Below are 20279 nucleotides of genomic sequence, written 5' to 3' on the forward strand. Positions count from 1 at the left end.
TTGTATAGAATTACTCTGTAATATGGCCTGGAAATGTATGAATCATGTGGACAGTAACTTTTATAAATCAGAGAACAAAGAAATCTGTAGCTGACTCTGCTGGCAAATATTCTATTTTATATTTTACCCAATAGGGGAAAGAATGCACTCTACAAAGAGGAATTTCATGGAAATATCGATTAGTATGTTTCTTTCATGCTTTTTCACGGAGAAGGCAATGGCACCCCACTCCAGTACTCTTGCCTGGAAAATCCCATGGATGGGGGAGCCTGGTGGGCTGGGGTCCATGGGGTCTCTGGGAGTCGGATACGGCTAAGCGACTTCACTTTCACTTTTCACTTTCATGCATTGGAGAAGGAAATGGCAACCCACTCCAGTGTTCTTGCCTGGAGAATCCCAGGGACAGGGGAGCCTGGTGGGCTGCAGTCTATGGGGTCGCACAGAGTCGGACACCACTGAAGCGACTTAGCAGCAGCAGCAGCAGTTCATGCTTTTTCAAGGAAACTGTCTGAATTCTAAAATAATTCTCAATGGGTAATAAGACATTCATAAGTACTTTACATATTGAAAAAAAAAAGAAACTCACGTTTACTAGAAGTTAGTGGCCACATTGCATATAGCTCAGTACTGCACTGAGCTGCTCAAGACTTCTTTCCGTGTATTTCTCTGAAAAGCTACTATTCTGATTTTACTTTACTGATTCCATTAAGAAAGAGATGTTTGTGTTTCTGTTGCACTGAAGTGAAAGGGAGTTTATAGCTGAAAAGATGAGCTGAGCCTAGCCTTACCTCTAGTCTCTAGTTGTCTCTAGACTTGAATTCAGACACCTTGAATTTTGAGGGGATAGGCTGATCATCATGCTGGGTGAAATATTTAAATTAGTTATCAATTAAATATATTTTAAAAATAAATTTTATTTATTTACAATAAATGATACATGAATTCATTCTCAGTATAAAAATGTTTTTCAAAACTATTGATAAAGTAAAAATCTTTCCTTATTTACCCAGAAGTAATTGTTGTAATCTATTTCATTTATCATCCTAACAAGCCTTTTGTGTGTGAGCATTTGTATATAGGAAAATTTATAAATATAGTTTTGTTTTGTGTACTTACTTAAATATAGAGTATGTATCAATATTTTGTTTTGCAATATTTCAGCTTCAGTTTATCACTTAATGATGTGTCTTGGAGATAATCCCATGTCAGTTTACATAGAATTGCCTCATTAAACTGCTGCTTAGTATTTCATTCTATGGACATATTATAATTAATTCCAACATTCCTTTACCAGGGGCCATTCACATTGCTGTGTTATTTTTGCTACCACAGATGATTTTCATGAATCTTCTAGAATATACCTGTTTTAATATTATTTAGGTATAGATAATAAGGCCAGCGGAGAAGGCAATGGCACCCCACTCCAGTACTCTTGCCTGGAAAATCACATGGATGGAAGAGCCTGGTAGGCTGCAGTCCATGGGGTCGCTAAGAGTCAGACGTGACTGAGCAACTTCACTTTCACTTTTCACTTTCATGCACTGGAGAAGGAAATGGCAACCCACTCCAGTGTTCTTGCCTGGAGAATCCCAGGGACGGGGGAGCCTGGTGGGCTGCTGTCTATGTGGTCGCACAGAGTCAGACACGGCTGAAGCAATGCAGCAGCAGCAATAACGCCAAAGGGCTCTCCAAGTGGCTCAGTGGTAAAGAATCCTCATGCCAAACAGGAGATGCACAGGAGACATGGATTCGATCCCTGAGTTGGGAAGATTCCCCGGAGAAGGAAATGGCAACCCACTCCAGCATTCTTGCCTGGGAAATCCCATGGACAGAGGAGCCTAGAGGGCTATAGTCCATGGGATTGCAAAGGGTAGGACACGACTGAGTGACTAAACAATGCCAACAACAGTAAGCCCAAAAGATCAGGGAGATGACTACCATTATACACACAGATTGCAAGAGAAAGGGGTTGCCTTGCCATGCGTGGCCACATGGGAAAGCCCTGGGGTGGGTCAGGAGGCAGAGGGAAACAAGGACCCTTGGGCAAGAAGCTTTATTATTTTCAGCAGCCAGGAACAAGAAGGAGTTGCAGGGTAAGCGGTTTAGGATAGGCTAGTTGAGTAATTTCAGCAGACTCTGGGACATAGGGCACCCGAGTTGTTTGGTACTTGCCTTGGGGTGATTAAAACAGTGGAAAGTGACCCTGAGTGTAAGGCTTGATAAAGGAGGTGGTTGTGGGTACAGGCTCCAGATGGGTTTGCATTTAAAAACCATGCTCAATAAACAGGCTGTTTACTCTCTCTGGGAATTTGCTTGCCTTGGAGGAGCAGGAAAGGAGTTAATCCTTCTAATGTCAGAAGGTGCCCAGATGCCAGAATATCAGAACATAGAAAATGAAACATCTTTTATTTAAATATCCTCCATTTTAGCACCCTGTGCAAGCTTTCAGGGCTCCCCCGGTAGCTCAGCTGGTAAAGAATCCACCTGCGATGCAGGAGACCCTGGTTCAATCCCTGGATCGGGAAAATCCCCTGGAGAAGGGAACGGTTACCCACTCCAGTATTCTTGCCTGGAGAGCCCCATGGACAGAGGAGCCTGGTGGGCTAGAGTCCATGGGCTTACAAAAAGTAGCAGATATGACTTGCACAAGTGAAAATAGATCAAAGATATTGTATGTTACTCATGTTAAACAAATTCTAGTAATGATTTTGAAATTTCATATATAAGATTGTTATCAAAGCAGTTGAGTAATCGCCATATTTGAAAACTTCCCTGGTGGCTCAGATGGTAAAGCGTCTGTCTACAATGTGGGAGACCCGGGTTTGAGCCCTGGGTTGGGAAGATCCCCTGGAGAAGGAAATGGCAACCCACTCCAGTACTCTTGCCTGGAAAATCCCATGGACAGAGGAGCCTGGTAGGCTACAGTCTGTGGTGTCGCAAAGAGTCGGACACGACTGAGCAACTACACTTTTATATTTGAAAATAGGACTGAATCTAAAGTGAATAAAACGGAACCTTGCTCCCAAAGCAAGGGGATGAAATGTGAGCTCACAAATTGCTGAAGATCAGTGAGTGTGCTGTTTGCTCTTCGATTCCTAATGGTCTTATCAATAAAATGGGAAAGAGGGTCATAGAGAAAGCAAATCTGTATAGACAATGAAACAGATTTATTTTGGGCAACTAGCAAAAATGGATATTTCTAGATACATGATGTTCAGAGCATGGATGGTTGGAGATATTAAATCACTGACCAAATCCCTGGGAAGGACTTTAGCATATATGTGTGTGTGCATAGTCTTTCAGTTGTGTCTGACTCTTTGTGACCTCATGGTCTGTAGCCTGACAGTCTCCTCTGTCCATCAGGTTTTTCAGGCAAGAATACTGGAGTGAGTTGTCATTTCCTTCTCCAGAAGATCTTCTCCACCCAGGGATTGAACCTGCACTCCCTGCATTGGCAGGCAGGTTCTTTAACACTGCACCACCTGAGAAGCCCTTTAAGCAGCAAATGCTGAGCAATAGCCCACATTCCTGTGTGACCTGCTTAGAGACTGGTATGCCCCAGTGTCTTCAGCCCTGAATTTACAGCTTCTCTGCTTTGGGATCGTTCTGCTCTTCAATACTTGGTGCTACTAGAAAGACATGCATTGGCAAAGAGCATTCTGCTTCTCCAGGCCTGCTTCTCCAGGCAGATGTATTTTTTCTCACTGAGCAAAGCTCTGGATAAATGAAATATTACCAAACTTTTGAGATTGTATGGATGTGAGAGTTGGGCCATAAAGAAAGCTGAACACCGAAGAATTGATGCTTTTGAACTGTGGTGTTGGAGAAGACTCTTGAGAGTCCCTTGGACTGCAAGGAGATCCAACCAGTCAATCCTAAAGGAAATCAGTCCTGAATATTCATTGGAAAGACTGATGCTGAAGCTGGAACTCCAATAGTTTGGCTCCCTGAAGCGAAGAACTGACTCATTTGAAAAGACCGTGATGCTGGGAAAGATTGAAGGCAGGAGAAGGGGATGACAGAGGGTGAGATGGTTGGATGGCATCATCAACTCAATGGATATGAGTTTGAGTAAGTTCTTGGAGCTGGTGATGGACAGGGAAGCCTGGTGTGCTGCAGTCCATGGAGTTGTAGAGGCAGGCATGACTGAGTGACTGAACTGAACTGATTTTGAGGTTATATTGGTGAATCCACAGTCTGATATAATTTGCAAGCTGATCATCATTCTTAAGTGCAATGCAGTATATAATACCATCTCATATGGGTGTCTTGATTTACTATTTCAATGAAGAACAGGGTGGAGATTCCTTTAAAAACTGGAAATAGAACTGCTACATGACCCAGCAATCCCACTGCTAGGCATACACACTGAGGAAACCAGAATTGAAAGAAATATGTGTACCCCAATGTTCATCGCAGCACTGTTTACAATAGCCAGGACATGGAAGCAACCTAGATGTCCATCAGCAGATGAATGGATAAGAAAGCTGTGGTACATAAACACAATGGAATATTACTCAGCCATTACAAAGAATGCATTTGAATCAGTTCTAATTAGGTGGGTGAAACTGGAGCCTATTATACAGAGTGAAGTAAGCCAGAAAGAAAAACACCAATACAGTATCAGTTCAGTTCAGTTCAGTTCAGTCACTCAGTCGTGTCCAACTCTTTGTGTCCCCATGAGTTGCAGCACACCAGGCTTCCCTGTTGATCACCAACTCCCAGAGTTCACTCAAACTCATGTCCATCGAGTCAGCGATGCCATCAGCCATCTCATCTTCTGTCGTCCCCTTCTCCTCCTGCCTCCAATCCCTCCCAGCATCAGAGTCTTTTCCAATGAGTTAACTCTTCGCATGAGGTGGCCAAAGTATTGGAGTTTCAGCTTTAGCCTCAGTCCTTCCAAAGAACACCCAGGGCTAATCTCCTTTAGGATGGACTGGTTGGATCTCCTTGCAGTCCAAGGGACGCTCAAGTGTCTTCTCCAACACCACAGTTCAAAAGCATCAATTCTTCCGTGCTCAGCTTTCTTCACAGTCCAACTCTCACATCCATACATGACCACTGGAAAGCCCATAGCCTTGACTAGACGGACCTTTGTTGGCAAAGTAATGTCTCTGCTTTTTAATATGTTATCTAGGTTGGTCATAACTTTCCTTCCAAGAAGTGTCTTTTAATTTCATGGCTGCAATCACTATCTGCAGTGATTTTGGAGCCCCCAAAAATAAAGTCTGACACTGTATCCACTGTTTCCCCATCTATTTCCCATGAAGTCATGGGACCAGATGCCATGACCTTCATTTTCTGAATGTTGAGCTTTAAGCCAAATTTTTCACTTTCCTCTTTCACTTACTTCAAGGGGCTTTTTAGTTCCTCTTCACTTTCTACCATAAGGGTGGTGTCATCTGCATATCTGAGGTTATTGATATTTCTCCCAGCAATCTTAATTCCAGTTTGTGCTTCTTCCAGCCCAGCATTTCTCATGATGTACTCTGCATAGAAGTTAAATAAGCAGGGTGACAATATACAGCCTTGACGTACTCCTTTTCCTATTTGGAACCAGTCTGTTGTTTCATGTCCAGTTCTAACTGTTGCTTCCTGACTTGCATATAGGTTTCTCAAGAGGCAGGTCAGGTGGTCTGGTAATCCCATCTTTTTCAGAATTTTCCACAGTTTATTGTGATCCACACAGTCAAAGGCTTTGGCATAGTCAATAAAGCAGAAATAGGTGTTTTTTTGGAAGTCTCTTGCTTTTTTGATGATCCAGCGGATGTTGGCAATTTGACCTCTGGTTCCTCTGCCTTTTCTAAAACCAGCTTGAACAACTGGAAGTTCACGGCCCACGTATTGCTGAAGCCTGGCTTGGACAATTTTGAGCATTACTTTACTAGCGTGTGAGATGAGTGGATGCATATATATGGAATTTATAAAAATGGTAATGATGACCCTATATGTGAGACAGCAAAAGAGACACAGATGTAAAGAACAGTCTTTCGGACTCTGTGGGAGAAGGCGAGGGTGGGATGATTTGAGAGAATAACATTGAAACATGTATGTTATCATATCTGAAACAGATCGCCAGTCCAGGTTTGATGCATGAGACAGGATGCTCAGGGCTGGTGCACTGGGCTGACCCTGAGGGATGGGATGGGGAGGGAGGGGTTGGGGGGGATCAGGATGGGGAACACATGTACACCATGGCTGATTCATGTCAATGTATGGCAAAAATCACCACAATACTGTAAAGTAATTAGCCTCCAATTAAAATAAATAATTTTTTTTTAAAAAAGGGGGGAATGGCAGTGCTGTGCTCACACTATTTACACACTTTTCATTTCTCTTTCTTTCTCTCTCTCTCCCCTTCTTTGTTTAACAATGATCAGAGCTGCCCAATCTGGAAAGTTGTGCTCACTATGAAATTTCTGATCAGAAAAGTGTATACAGATAGGTGAGCATTTAAGTGGAAAAATATTTGCTAATTATATATTTTCTTTTTCTTTTTAAATCTTAATTTCAGATGAGTTTGTGATTCAACATAAACCTTCCCTTCAGGATCCAAATATATTTTGGTCTTTATCTGTTGCTAGCACCCACTGTCTCTGACTCCCAGATCACTACATCTACTTCTTAGCTATACAACTATGAGATGATTGTGTTTGTCTTATAATGATGCTTGACCTGACCTTACTAGCATCAGCTAATTGATATATCATTAAAAAAACTTTTATCAAGGTCATTGTTACAGAAAGAAGTTTGTGAGAACTCACAAGTGGAAAGCAAACACAAGAGACTGTTCCCTTACTTGTATGTTCAGTGTTCCAAGAACAATGACTAAATATTTTAGTTCTGGAAGTTCTAGAGGGAGGGGACATATGTATATGCATAGCTGATTCTGTATCTATTCCACCTGAGGCAAAAAGCCGACTCATTGGAAAAGACCCTGATGCTGCGAAAGATTGAAGGCAAAAGGAAAAAGGGAGGTAGAGAATGAGATGGTTAGATAGCATCACCAACTCAGTGGCTATGAATTTAAACAAATTCCAGGAGATTGTGCAGGGCAGAGGAGCCTGGTGTGCTACAGTCTATGGGTCTGCAAAGAGTCAGACACAACTTGGCAACTGAGCAACAACGAACAGCTGATTCACTTCGCTGTACGGCAGAAACTAAAACAACATTTTAAAGCAATTATACTCCAATAAAAAAATAAATATTACTTAGTTCCTCTGAGAAATTTATAAGCAAGTAAGGACTATGACACAAATAAAAACATGAAGCAAATTAAAATAAGGGTTGGGCAAAGTCTTACATGCAATCTAGTGTAGTAATTAAAAACATGGATTCTGTCTGGGTCAAAGAGTCCTCAAGTGTTAGATCTGAGCTCCAAAATTTATGGACAAATATAACCTACACTTCAATTTATTTACTTATAATATTGGAATGGTAATAGCAGTTACTTCTCAAGGTTATCAAGATTATATTATAAAATAAAATGACTAAAAGCACTTAGATAATGCTTTGGGCACAGAACCCAAGTTCACTCAGAAATAAGATTTGATATTGATGATTGGTTTCAATGATGGGCATGCGACACTGAAACCAAGGTCATGACTATCATTTCTATAGAGCCCGTGGTGAAAGTAAATTATATCTGGAAGAAATATCTGAAATTAAGAAATAAAATGAAGGTCAGTTATCAAGTAGATAGAGGGAAACATCATAGTCAGTCTGATAAAGCCAAGCGGAGTGAAGTGTTGAAATTAAGCTAATTGCTGGATGACAGAAAGGAAGGTGTGAAATGTTGACTGGACCTAGACTTGAGGTCATGGTTAAAAGCCAAGATCAGCAATTGACAGAAGTAAACAAGGAAGTAGGAAGTAGGAAGTTGAGGCATGAGGCAAATTGTGGGCCAGCCTCACTCTTGCTGTCAGACTACAGCTGGCTGGCAAGGGTCTTCATTTTCATTAGTATTTTAACATATAACCCCCCCCCCATCATTATAAAAGGTTAAACAATGCAAAAGGATAAAAAGAAAAAAGGTGGCTTTACACATCTCCATGACAATTTCATTTCAGAAAAAAATCACTGAAAAATTTTGATTATAGTTTCAGATATTTTCTGAAATGGCTCTCTAGATAGACAGATTATATATAAAGAGCTAAGTAGTATATAACATGACATAAATATATTATATAATAAATTATATATAAAATGTATATATAAATATATAATATTTTATAGATATATATTATAAAATAGCTATATTTACAGACAGATTTCTTTCATGTAGAAAATGTGATTATACTAACCTTTATTTTTCATTTAACAATATTGTTTGAATATCTTTTCACATGCATTTCATATACATACCATATATATGTGTATATATGTTTTAAATGACTGAATTATATTGGTTGTTCAAAATTATTTAACCAGTTAGATCAATATTTATATTGTTTCCAGTATTTTGCTGTTATAAACAGTGCTCCAATAATTTCTATTTATTTGCTTATTTACCTACTCATGCAGTAACACATATAGGTTAAATTCTGAGTGTAAGATTTCTGAATGAAACATTAGGTGCCCTTTGATAGGTCAAACAACTTAGCATCTAAAAATTGTATAGCTTTGAATTCCACAACGGTATAAGAGAGTAGCCATTTCCTATATCCTTATTGACATAGTATACATAAACAAATGATAACATCTAGATTAATAACTTTAAATATTTTTTGTTACAGTATAACATGTCTAAGGAAAATATGCCAATTGCAAGTATGTATATTGACAAGCATTTGCAAAGAGAACACACGCTTGTAACTAAAATCGACTCAATAAATAGCACATATATAGAAGCAACGTAAGTTGAGAAAAAAAAATTAAACAAATACATGAAATTCCAATACATTATCTGAGTTTAAACCTGTTTCCACATAGTGAGATGAAGTTGCTGCTCAGGGGTAAGGTAATTCTAAAATGGTCATTTTAGGTTTCTTTGAAACACATGTTGGTTTTAATAAGGATGTATCAAAGTGTACTTTATGGTAAAATTCTTTGGCCCTCAAACTCTACACTTTGTGATAGTTTGATATTAGGTGAAGAATAACAGTAAACCTCTGAGGAAAGATGATTTTTTTTTTAAAGTATGTATTGCAATTTAGTTTATGCCTAGTCTGTAAATATATTATGTCATAAATTATTCACTACAACAATTTGAAGTATATATTATCACTCACATTTTACATGTGAAGAGTAACTTTACAATTTACACACTTTGCAGCGTTTGTATAATTAGCAAGTGACGAAGCTGAATTGCAGATTCAACCCTGTCAGAGTGCAAAGCCAGTGATCTTTCTCCTTCACTCTGTGACCTCTCTTTTAGCTTTTACTTCTTCTGAAATGACTTGGAATTGTCTTAAGTATGTTGACTACTTTCGAGTTATTGTTTCCCTTCCATGTCAGTTCCTTTGCCTCATGTCTCTTCTTTTTCCCAAATAGATTTCCTTTCTGAGTTCTGTTCCTGATTCACACAGCTATCAAGTGCAGGACTGTAGTCTACTCAAGGGCCATGCTTTGTTGCTCTGAGTATTCCATGAAATGTTCTTTTATCAAAATGTGAATAACTTTCAAGTAAACATATAACTTAAAAGAGTATTAAATGTAGGAGGTATGCCCGATACCACCAAAACAATCTGCCACTGAGGCAAAGATGAGTTCACTCTTAATTTTTGTCTTAAAAACAAAGGGCAAAATAAGTTCTATCTGAGATTTCCTAAGTTCTAATTACAAGTATACTAAGTACTTTTTAAGAGTAATTGGATGTATGAAACCATCACTAGCGCAAGAACTAAAGATAATTAAGAGACATCTTGTCTTCTTTTGTCCTACAGAGTGATTGCTTATCTTCAGACCTGTTTACGTTATTAGCAATTCCTTCTTCGTAGGATACATTTTACCTTCCAAAGCACCCTTAGAGATGCTTGTCTTAATTTTTTGTTCTCTAGAATTAGGAAGAGTGAATGGCTTGATGGACAGATTAAAGCTATCAACTCACCAACGATCACAGCTAATTCAGTCTCTGGCATAAAGTAGCTGGACGTGGCCACAAGATAGGCCAAGTAGTAGGCAATGAAAAGGAGGAGGAAGGAGATGACAGCCTTCATGGCGCTCACGTGAGCTTCCGTGCTGGGATCTCTGCTCCCTGGGGCACGGAGCTGCATTCGCCTGGTGTGTCTGCACAGGGAGAGGATCAGGAGGAGAAATGAGATCAGGGACACAGAAAAGGGAAGTAGTGTCAACAGATTGAGACGTATCTTGATAGACGCATGCTGAGCTTTATGTACTCTGCATCTTCGACTTAAATTTGTTTTCAACTTCATCTTGACACAATGCCTGAAATCATCATCCAAATTGTTAATGACAGGAAGGCTAATGAACACCGAGAAGACCAAACACCCCAGCAGGATCCTAGGAATTGCACTGTCAATTCTCCACTTCATCCAGAGGAAAAAGGGATGGAAGAAATTTGCTATCTTGAGGAAATAGAAAATGCTGAGGCAGGTGGCAAACCAGACACTTAAATGGTTGGTTAGTGTCCAGAAGTAGTCAATGATTCTCATTTGTTTACCACCAGTATAGACATCTGGGTACAGGACCAATATGTAACAATCCAATAGTATTATACATAAGAGAGAAATTCTGGAGATGGCCAGGCTTGTGAGGATTAAATCAATGGAGGCAATCTTCTTGTGCTTGATCCAGTCCACACAGTTTACCAGTCCAATGAATGCATTCCCTAAGATCCCCAGTGAAAATTCCCCAGCTGCTATGAGCATTAAGATACTCTGCCCTTCACTTGACATCTTAAAATGCAGAAATATCTGGTTCACTTCTAGTTGAACAGATGTAGTATTTACATCTACTTCTTGGATTTTGCTGTAATTTTCTTTATCCCTTTAATTGTAGTCTGTCTTGAGATGAAGACTGAAATGACAAATGAAAACTGTAGCTGTCTTCCTTAAATCCTAGCTAGTCTTGAACAAGTAATGCAGTTGTCTGTCCCTGGACCCTATCTCTATCTGTGTCCATTTACTTTCTTTGCAGATTTTACTTTTCCACATGTGCTTAATTTAGGCTGAGCTATAGCTTGCTAAGATGCAAATTAGGCTGATTCACTTTCATGGTCTGGCACTTTCTCAGGTTATGTTTTGCAAATTTAGATTCATTAAATTGTAATGCACACTAGTAATTTTAATAGGGCTGCCAGATTTACCAAATAAACTTTTAGTGAAAACAGTGAAAGTATTAGTCTCTCAGTCATGTCTGATTTTTTTGCAACACTACAGACTATAGTCCTCCAGGCTCCTCTGTCCATGGGATTCTCCAGGCAAGAATATGGAAGTGGGAAGCCATTCCCTTCTTGAGGGAATCTTCCTGACTCAGGAATCAAACCCAGGTCTCCCATATTGTGGGCAAATTCTTTACCATCAGAACCACCAGGAAAAACCAAACTTACAGTACATCCAGTTAAATTGAATTTCAGATAAACAATGAAAGAGTTTTTAGTGTATGTCCCAAATTACATGTGATTAGTACTTCTGGGAAGTACTGGAATTCAAATTTAACTAGGTGTCTTATATTTTATCTAAACCTCAGTGATTTTTTTTTTCAATTAGTAATGCACAAAAACTGAAATTTGAAGAAGAGTCTTCATTTTGTCAAAATATGGTTTTGATTACTACTAAACATCCAAAGTTTGAATCAACACTGACAGCTACATATTTTCAGGAAATTTAAAAGGTTAACACTAAATTAAAAGTGTCTATTCAATTATAAAAAAGTACCTCATTTATCTTGGTTGTTCAGGTGAACAATTATATAGCACAAGGTCTCTTAAAAGAAGGCACCACTAGACATGTGACATTTAAAGGTCATTTAATGTACATTTGTTATTCTGTATGTAAGAAGGTGAAGGAGCCATGGTGAAGAAAAGTATTGATTACTATTAGGGTTTTCTTTTTCATTTAAAGTGTTCTCAAGAGAAGTTATATATACAAGAGGGAAAAGAGTGAAATATTGTGTTTCATTCTACTCTTTACCCTCTGCTGTACCAAACTGCATCTGAATAATTAAGCCCTTGGGCTTCCCAGGTGACACTAGTGGTAAAGAATCCACCTGCCAATCAGGAGACTTAAGAGACATGGGTTCAGTCCCTGGGTTGGGAAGATCCCCTGGAGGAGGGCATAACCCACTCCAATATTCTTGCCTGGAGAATCTCATGTTCAGAGGAGCCTGGTGGGCTACAGTCCGTAGGGTCACAGAGAGTTGGACATGACTGAAGCGACTTAACATGAACACACAGTTAGGTCCTTAACCCTTCTAGATTGTTAGACAGGGGACCTAAGATGAAATTAACCATATTTTTACAGCCTAACTCCTGTTTTGAAATAGCTTCTCTAACTCAGAGTTACAGAGAAACACTTTACTACATTGTGTTTCTATGGAATAATTCTGGGAATCTCAGTACCTTCCAGGGAAATGCATATCTTTTCTCATCCTTCCTCAAAGTCTAGACATTTATTCTTGCATGTGCCCCTTACTTTGGACAAACTGCTCTCTCAGTAGCAAAGTTCACAGGTGACTGCCCTCCTCTGATCTTGGAAATAATCCCTGACTCGGGCACATCATTTTCTTCTCTACAGTTCTGGTGAATAACCTATTCACAGTAAATAAAATGATACATTTACCCACATAAAGTTTAGACTAATGTAGATTTTATGTTTTACTAGTGTTGTTATAGCATGGAAGGTATGATGCAGCTAAAAGGGAAAAATAGTACAAAACTTCCTCAAAAAACTCAAAATACAACTGTTATTTGATACAGCAACCTCATTTTTGGGTGTATATACAAGAGAATGGGAAATCAGGATCTTAAAAAAATCAGAATCTTAAAGAGATACTTTGTACTCTTAGGCTTACTGCAGCATTATTCACAATAGCTAAAATGTAAAAACAACCTACCTGTTCACTGATAGATAAATGGATAGAGAAAACACAGCAGCGACCCCACAGACGGCAGCCCACCAGGCTCCCCCATCCCTGGGATTCTCCAGGCAAGAACACTGGAGTGGGTTGCCATTTCCTTCTCCAATGCATGAAAGTGAAAAGTGAAAGTGAAGTCGCTCAGTCGTGTCTGACTCTCAGCGACCCCATGGACTGCAGCCTACCAGGCTTCTCTGTCCATGTGATTTTCCAGGCAAGAGTACTGGAGTGGGGTGCCATTGGCTTATCCATGGTGGGATATTATTTGGTCTTAAAGAAGAAAGAAATCTTCCAGTATGCAAAAACAGGGCAGTATGCCAAATGAAATAAGTTAGTTACAGAAAGACAAATCCTGTATGATCCCACTTAGATGAGGTATTGAAAATAATCTAAGTCCTGTAGCTAAGGGTAAAACAGTGGTTGCCAGGGAAGGAAGAAATGAATAGCTCCTATTAAAGAAGTACAGGGTTTCAGGGAATTCTCAAGTAGTCCAAGGTTAAGAATCTACCTTCCACTGCTGGGGACATGGGTTTGATCCCTGGTCAGGGAACTAAGATCCCAAGTGCTGCAACTAAGGCTGCGTGCCACAACTAGATAGCCTGCATTCTGTGTGCCATGACTAAGATCTGATGAAGCCATAAGTGAATATTTTTTTTAAAGGAGTACAGAGTTCCATTATGGAAGATAAATAAGTGTACATAAATAGAGGAAATAATAAATATGGAAGATAGAAAAATAGAGATCTGGTGTAAAACATTGAGCATCTAATCAACAATACTGTCTCATACACAAAAATTTGTAAAACAATACATTTCATGTTATATACCCTTACTCAATTAAAAAAGAAAAAGAAATTCTGCAAGAGAGCATTTTGTCACAAGTCTGCCACTTTAAGTCCCAGTGACGGTCACTGGAGATATTTGAAACACTGGAGATACAGAAAATAAAACATGAAAGACAGGACTTCAGATGGATGAAAGGAAACCTTCCCAGAAGCACAAATGTTATAAAACATTTATTTCATCAAAGCTTATAAAAGAATATATAGTTAATCCCAACATAGAATTTACAAATTCTTCGTAGACTATATTAGTATATTCCATCAAAAAAATCAATTCTTCTGTCTTTATCTTTTTACAAATAAGTGTGGCTTTTATATTTACTATTGTTGTACAGCATGTAAGTTACAATGCAGTTACTACAGAAAACGGTACAAAAGTTAATAAAACATTATAATAGCTGATATACTAGAGATACAGTTGATGAGATTTATTTACTTAAGACTAAATACTGGTACTTTGCAAAGTGAATTTTGCATAATCTTGTGCAGAAAAAATTGATAATCTTCAGGTAATTAACATATTAATTTTAATAAAAGGAAATGAGTAGATTGAAATAGACCTGAATTCAACACAGAGAATGGTGGGGGCCAATTGTAGAGTCAGATCAGAAGAGACATGACTTTAGACATGCCAGATCAAATGTTCCAATAACACTCTAGAAAGGAAGGATTTGATATTCACAGTAGAACCACATTTTATTAATGAGTCTTATTTTTCTCTTTTTGCTTTTTTTTTTTTTTTAACTTACTCTGTATGTTACAGACATAATGCTTTTTTAGTGACAGTATGTAGTTATACCACAGTGCATGATAGTTTCTTCCCAATTAATTTCTTTTCTAAAGTCCTGAATGGGAAAAAAAAAAAATACCTGCAGGTCTTACTTCTACCCAAGATCATCCTTCTACCCAAGTTACAAAGAGTACTTAGGAACGCCCCTTAAAGGGAGATGATTTAATGGGTTCTATTCCTAGCCCAGTGCTGCCTGTTAAGCAAGTTGTTTGTGACAAAGTTTAATTTCAAGGAAATGAATAGAAGATGCCTGAGTAAGGTCACCAGGAAATATTAAGTGGGAGACCACCAGAAGTACCACTCACTTGGGAGGAGAAAACCGTGTAATTGGGAAACTAAACTAGTTAAGACAGAAAAGATCTGAGTTCCTAGTTCATATGTCAAACAGGAGGGACTCAGCAGAGACACGAAGGGAGAAGAGTTAAGGGCCAGCAATGAAATTGTATGATAGAGGGGAAAAAAAGAGAGAGAGAAACCACTGTGGTTTCAGATGCACTTTCCATGGGATTTTCCAGGCAAGAATACTGAAGTGGGTTGTCATTCCTTTCTCCAAGGGATCTTCCCAATCCAAGGATGGAACTCCAGTTTCTTGCATTGCAAACAGTTTCTTTACCATCTGAGCCACCAGGGAAGCCCAGATGCACTTTAGTAGGGGCCAAAATAAAATCTTAAGGGAATTTAAGTAGGCATTACAAGCCCAATACTGGCAGTGAAGAGACAAAATCAGAAGTGTGAGCTCTGAAATTCTTCTAGGAAAGGGAGTGTGAAGATGAGAACGTCTGTGGTGTAAAGACACAAAAGCTATATCCATTAGTGTGCTAATGGGTCTCACTACTCCTCAAAGCTGTGTACCCAAAATAAACAGAAAACCTGGAAAACAATGAGAATGGACCTATAAGAAAAGTGAGTTTTTTATTAGAAAATAAGGTTTGCTATTAAAGTTCTTTTATAAAACCAAGATTTTACATCATGCAGGCTGTTTTCCCACATCTCAGCGTCCTGACAGATGCCAGCCTCAGCTTGTTATTTCCAACAATAAAAAACAGTGAGTGACCTAAGGGATTAAGAATTTCTATAATCTCTCCAGACATCATAGCTAACTTGCTTTCTTTCATAAAGTCGCTAAATGTTGCCAAAAGACAGGCCAGGTAGTATACAAAAAGGAAGAAAAGAAATGAGGTCACTGTTTTCCTGGCCTCCACGTGGGCCTCTGTGCTGGAGTCTCTGGAGCCTGTAACACTGGATTTCATTTGTTTACTGTATCTCCACAGGGATGTAATTAAAAAGAAAAATGAGATCAATGACACAGTAAATGAAATAATAGCAAACAGGTTAAACAATGTCAATGGGTCGAAGTATTGAATTTTACTCACATGGAACAATTCGGTGACGTTTCTTTTATGTTTTGCAATTTTAAGAAAATCATAATCAGAATTTGTTAACGTTGCTTGTATAAGGCTGATCAACATGGAAATGGCCAGGGACCCCAGTAGGCTCCAGTGAACCACCCTCTCAATTCTCCACTTCAGCCAGAGAAAAAGTTGGTGGGAGAAATTGGCTATCTCGAAGAGACAGAAGACATTGAGGCAGGTGGCAAACCACATACTTAAGTAGTTGGTGAATGTCCAGAAGATATTAAGAACTACCTTTATTTTCTCATTTTCATAAACACCTGGGTAGAGTGCCAGTATGGTGCTGTTGAGTGTTTACACAAAGCAAATACATTCTGGAGAGAGCTAAACTGGTGAGGATGTAGTCAGCTATGGAGATCTTTTTCTTCTTAATCCAATCAACACATATTACTAGTCCAATGCATCCATTCACAAACATTCCTATGATGAATTATGCAGTCGTTATGGTCAGAAAGATGTGGTCTTCTATACTGAACATGTTGGGAGAGAACACCCTAGTCTCAAATATTACTGCAAGATGACCAGCAGAGCATGACAAATACATTCTTCAAATCGAAGAATGATTTTTTTCCTTTGCCATTATTTTGACTTTGATATCCTCCAGAAGTGCCCAGCTCTCCTCTGAAACAGAATTGCCTCTACATTTATGAAGAATAAGCCAACTGATTGTTGCAAACAGCATGACCAGAGTTGTAGCCTGGGTAAACTATAATTATCACCCCTGACTGAGTGATAACTGAAATGTTTTGTTGAAATTGATCTCATGCAAATTAAGAGATTATATTTCATGAATTTGCAATAGCCTTCTTGCTATTAAGTTCTGCATATTTGGATGGATCAAGCTGAATTTCAAATAGGGAGGCACAAAAAAGCAAACATAAACACCCATTTAATAAAAGTCAAAATGTGTAAATGAAACTGCATTTTCATCACCATAGATTATAAATTTCTCACAAGTCAAGTCTCCTTGTGAAAATGGATTTTAGTTTTGGAAACAGTGCAATCGGATACAAATTAGTCATAATACAAAACTAGTTTACATGATTGATTTTATAGGAAGGGCTGATGTGTTTTAAACTCTCTTCCTCACAGCCTGTGCACTTGAAATTCTTCTTATTGAGTTTATTATTGAGTTCAAGGCCTTTACCAGTAAGAGGCAGAAAGTAGAACATGTTTGCATTTAGGCAATGATATGAAGTGTGAATGCGAGGTTTAGATTCATTTTTCCTGTGAAGATAAAGAAACACATCTGGCTCCATTATAACATTAGATTCAAAATTATTCAAGACAGAAATGAGAAGAAGTATTTAGAATAATGGTAGATATGAATGATTTCCAATGGCACATAATAAAAATGGAATGCAAACAACTGAGAGAAGGGAGAGACTCTTTTGTTGATTTCTTTCTTCTTCTTTCAGGATTCTCTGGGGAACAGAATATTTCCTTCTTTTGTGGAAACCCTTCACAATCCCCAGCACCTTCAGAAAAGCCTCCCTCAGCTTGCTGTTTCCCATTAGCAGGATGAACAAATGGCTCAATGGGAAAATGACAGCTGTTAGGCCACCAAACATCAACTCTAATTTTCCATGAGGATTCAGAAAGCGAGATGTTACAAAGAGAAAAACTACATAGTACATAATGAAAACAGCCAGAAAGATGACTATTGTCTTTATGGCCCTCATGTGGGCCTCTATGCTAGGGTCTCTAGACCCTGTGGCATGAAGTTTCATCTGCTTGGTGTGTCGAAGTAAGGAGAAAAATAAAAGGACAAATGAGACCAGGCAAAGAATAAAGGGAACCATAGCCTCCAGGTTCAGGATAATCTATTTGAAAGCAGTTGGGATTTTACTTACTTTGAATTCCTACGTAATGTTTGCTTCATTATTGATTCTGAAGTCATAAAATGAATCATTATTCAGTAAAGCACTAATAATTGAGGAGATGAGAAAGGACATCGGAAGAATCCTAAGGATACCCTGTTCATCTTCAGCTTCAGCCAGAGGAAAACTGGGTGGGATATACTGGCTATCTTGAGTAAATAGAAGATGCTGAGGCAAAAAGTAAACCAGACAGTTGAATGATTGCAAGTTGTCCAGAAAATATCCAAAATGTTCATCATCTCACCATGCCTGTATGTATCTGGAAAGAGTACCATAATAAAACCATCCATATATATAACACACAAAAAACAGATTCTGGAGGTGGCCAGGCTGACCAGGATGACATCAGTCAAGGAGACAGCTCTCTTTTTGAGCCAGCCACTGTAGTTTACCAGTACAATGAATCGATTTCCCCAAATTCCTATCATCCATGCGCCAGTAATCAAGAGCATATATATTGCCTCCATTGTACCTGGTATATTAGCAGAGCATTCTGATTTAGATTATCTACTGATGATGACCGACTTTCAGCTGTCCAGTAAGGAATGATATATATGTCTGCCACTTAGGGCATGCTGCAGTTATCTTTTATCTGCCTTCTATATCAGATGTGATCAGGTCGAGAAGATAGCCTGTTCTGCTCTGAGTTAGAACTGCCCAAAGACTTCACTGACCAAGACTAGTAATTCCTTTCATGTGTAGTGATGATTGAAAAGCTCTAAAATGCAAATAGGAATGGATCGATTTCTGCTATGTGCACCATCTTTCTCATTTCAAACTCTGTGTGTTTTAGATTCATCAATCTATGTTGTTGGCCAGGGACTACAAAAAGAATCAATTACTTGGAAAATATGGCTAAGCTTTAATTTAGAGATGTGGCATCATTACCATCTCTAATAACTTGAAGAGCTTCCCTAAAACTGTGGTCTATTTTCTACAAATGCAGGTTTCAGAGCTTAAAAATAATTGTGAATTTAAAGTGCAGACAACTAACAGCAATAATTTCAGACTAATTGATCGTGACATCTTCAGGAATGAGAGAGAGGTAGCCAGTGAAAATCCTACTTGATCTTTACAGCAGGAGAAATTTTGCATCTGCTGGGCCATAAAACTGACTATAGTTGCCACAGGGGAAAGACACAAATTTTATCTGTTTTCTAGTCCTAAACCATTTTACAGATCCAGAGCCCTTTCATGGCCCTGCAGCACTGCCACACGGTTACATTACAGATCTTCTCAAGACTTTCCTTGGTGCCATTTACTAGAATGACTCCGAAAAATACTCAGAACTTTGAGGTGTTAATGGATATTAAACCTGAAGTGACACTAATTCTTGAGGACACCAAACATCAATAAAAAACAGAGGCTTACATTGGACAAGTATTGAACTATAATAGGACAAGTAGTTCTCATGGGCTTATTCAGTGATTACTGCAGCCATGAAATTAAAAGACGCTTACTCCTTGGAAGGAAAGTTATCACCAACTTAGCATATTAAAAAGCAGATACATTACTTTGTCAACAAAGGTCCATCTAGTCAAGGCTATGGTTTTTCCAGTAGTCATGTATAGATGTGAGAGTTGGACTGTGAAGAAAGCTAAGCACTGAAGAATTGATGCTTTTGAACTGCGGTGTTGGAGAAGACTCTTGAGAGTCCCTTGGACGGCAAGGAGATCCAACCAGTCCATCCTAAAGGAGATCAATCCTGGGTGTTCACTGGAAGGACTGATGTTGAAACTGAAACTCCAGTGCTTTGGCCACCTGATGTGAAGAGCTGACTCATTTGAAAAGACCCTGATGCTGGGAAAGATTAAGGGCAGAAGGAGAAGGGGATGACAGAAGATGAGATGGTTGGATGGCATCACTGACTCAATGGACATGGGTTTGGGTAGACTCCGCCAGTTGGTGATGGACAGGGAGGCCTGGTGTGCTGCAGTTCATGGGGTCACAAGGAGTCGGACATGACTGAGTGACTGAACTGAAATGTATAATTGGAATAAAATCCATGAAAACTATAAAAATCCCCACATTGTTCTTCATATGTATGGTGAAAGCGAATGTCAGCTGCTCAGTTGTGTCTGACTCTTTGGGACCCCTTGCACTGTAGGTCTCTAGGCTCCCCTGTCCATGGGATTCTCCAGGCAAGCCATTCTCTTCTCCAGGGGATTTTCCTGACCCAGGGATTGACCAGAATCTCCTGCCTTGCAGGCAGATTCTTTACCATCTGAGCCACCAGGGAAGCCACTCATATGTATGGACTTAGAGCTAAATGGTGAAAAGTCCAGATGGAATCCTCCAAATTTCTTGCTCTAACAGCATAA

General features: G+C 39.0%; 3 protein-coding genes across 3 annotated transcripts; all 3 read right to left on the reverse strand.

Moving 5' to 3' along the window:
- Positions 1 to 9917: 9917 nt before the first annotated feature.
- Positions 9918 to 10856, reverse strand: LOC105002222 (taste receptor type 2 member 7-like). The gene has a single exon (XM_010858764.1). It carries the CDS (start codon positions 10854 to 10856, stop codon positions 9918 to 9920), a length of 939 nt encoding a protein of 312 aa, XP_010857066.1.
- Positions 10857 to 15601: 4745 nt separating this feature from the next.
- Positions 15602 to 16556, reverse strand: LOC105002223 (taste receptor type 2 member 8). Its single transcript, XM_010858765.1, is given in 2 exon segments — positions 15602 to 16391; positions 16393 to 16556. Coding segments are annotated over 2 exon segments (954 nt in total).
- An 829-nt stretch (positions 16557 to 17385) lies between these two features.
- LOC105002224 (taste receptor type 2 member 9) lies at positions 17386 to 18654 on the reverse strand. The gene is given in 3 exon segments (XM_010858766.1): positions 17386 to 18053; positions 18056 to 18451; positions 18633 to 18654. Coding segments are annotated over 3 exon segments (1086 nt in total).
- Between the last annotated feature and the right edge of the window lie 1625 nt (positions 18655 to 20279).

Source organism: Bison bison, unplaced genomic scaffold, assembly GCF_000754665.1.
Source record: "Bison bison bison isolate TAMUID 2011002044 unplaced genomic scaffold, Bison_UMD1.0 scf7180017864390, whole genome shotgun sequence".
NCBI classification, from domain to species: domain Eukaryota; kingdom Metazoa; phylum Chordata; class Mammalia; order Artiodactyla; family Bovidae; genus Bison; species Bison bison.

Bases quoted from the DNA above. Each gene is read 5' to 3' on its own strand.
- LOC105002222 (XM_010858764.1), bottom strand. From the start codon at position 10,856: ATGTCAAGTGAAGGGCAGAGTATCTTAATGCTCATAGCAGCTGGGGAA.